At 64.8% G+C, this 432-nt stretch overlaps 1 protein-coding gene across 1 annotated transcript in view; it reads left to right on the top strand.

The window, feature by feature from the left end:
- Positions 1-78: 78 nt before the first annotated feature.
- Positions 79-432, top strand: part of XKR5 (XK, Kell blood group complex subunit-related family, member 5) — a gene marked incomplete at its 5' end in the record, with an annotated part of 5675 nt that continues 5321 nt past the window's right edge. Inside the window, 2 exons of the mRNA XM_009579524.1 lie at positions 79-259; positions 364-388. Coding sequence (XP_009577819.1) covers positions 79-259; positions 364-388 — 206 coding nt within the window. The remainder of the gene's footprint in view (positions 260-363; positions 389-432) is intronic.

Below are 432 nucleotides of genomic sequence, written 5' to 3'. Positions count from 1 at the left end.
GTTATGGGTAGCACCTTTCAGTTGCTGGGTGTGCATGGCTGTGGCAGCCCTCAGCGGTGCGTCTCTGCCCTGCTCCAGGGCTCTGCGCCATCATCCAGTACCTTGTCCGCGGGCAGCTGGGCTGGTTCGGGCTGACCATCGCCTGCGTGGTGCCCGGCTACACGGCTCAGCTCCTCAGCATCCTCTGGTTCAGAGCGGACGGTCGCCCACCCGGCTGCTGCCTGGTGCTCCACCTCCTGCAGCTGGGCCTGTGGAAGCGGTGAGAGATGCTCCTCATGGTCCATCCAGCCCCACCCCGCCCCCGGGTGCAGTCCCAAACCTGCCAAAACCAGGGTGGACATCTTGTCACGGTGACTCTTGCAGGTACTGGGATGTTTTGAGGATGACGGCAAAGACGAGGGGCAGTGCCCGTGCCGGGGGGGGGCTGATGCA

The sequence above is a fragment of the Fulmarus glacialis genome, unplaced genomic scaffold (genome assembly GCF_000690835.1).
Source record: "Fulmarus glacialis isolate BGI_N327 unplaced genomic scaffold, ASM69083v1 scaffold38906, whole genome shotgun sequence".
Taxonomy (NCBI): Eukaryota; Metazoa; Chordata; class Aves; order Procellariiformes; family Procellariidae; genus Fulmarus; species Fulmarus glacialis.
Note: the sequence above shows the minus strand (reverse complement) of the source record. Positions and strands in the feature narration are given on the sequence as shown.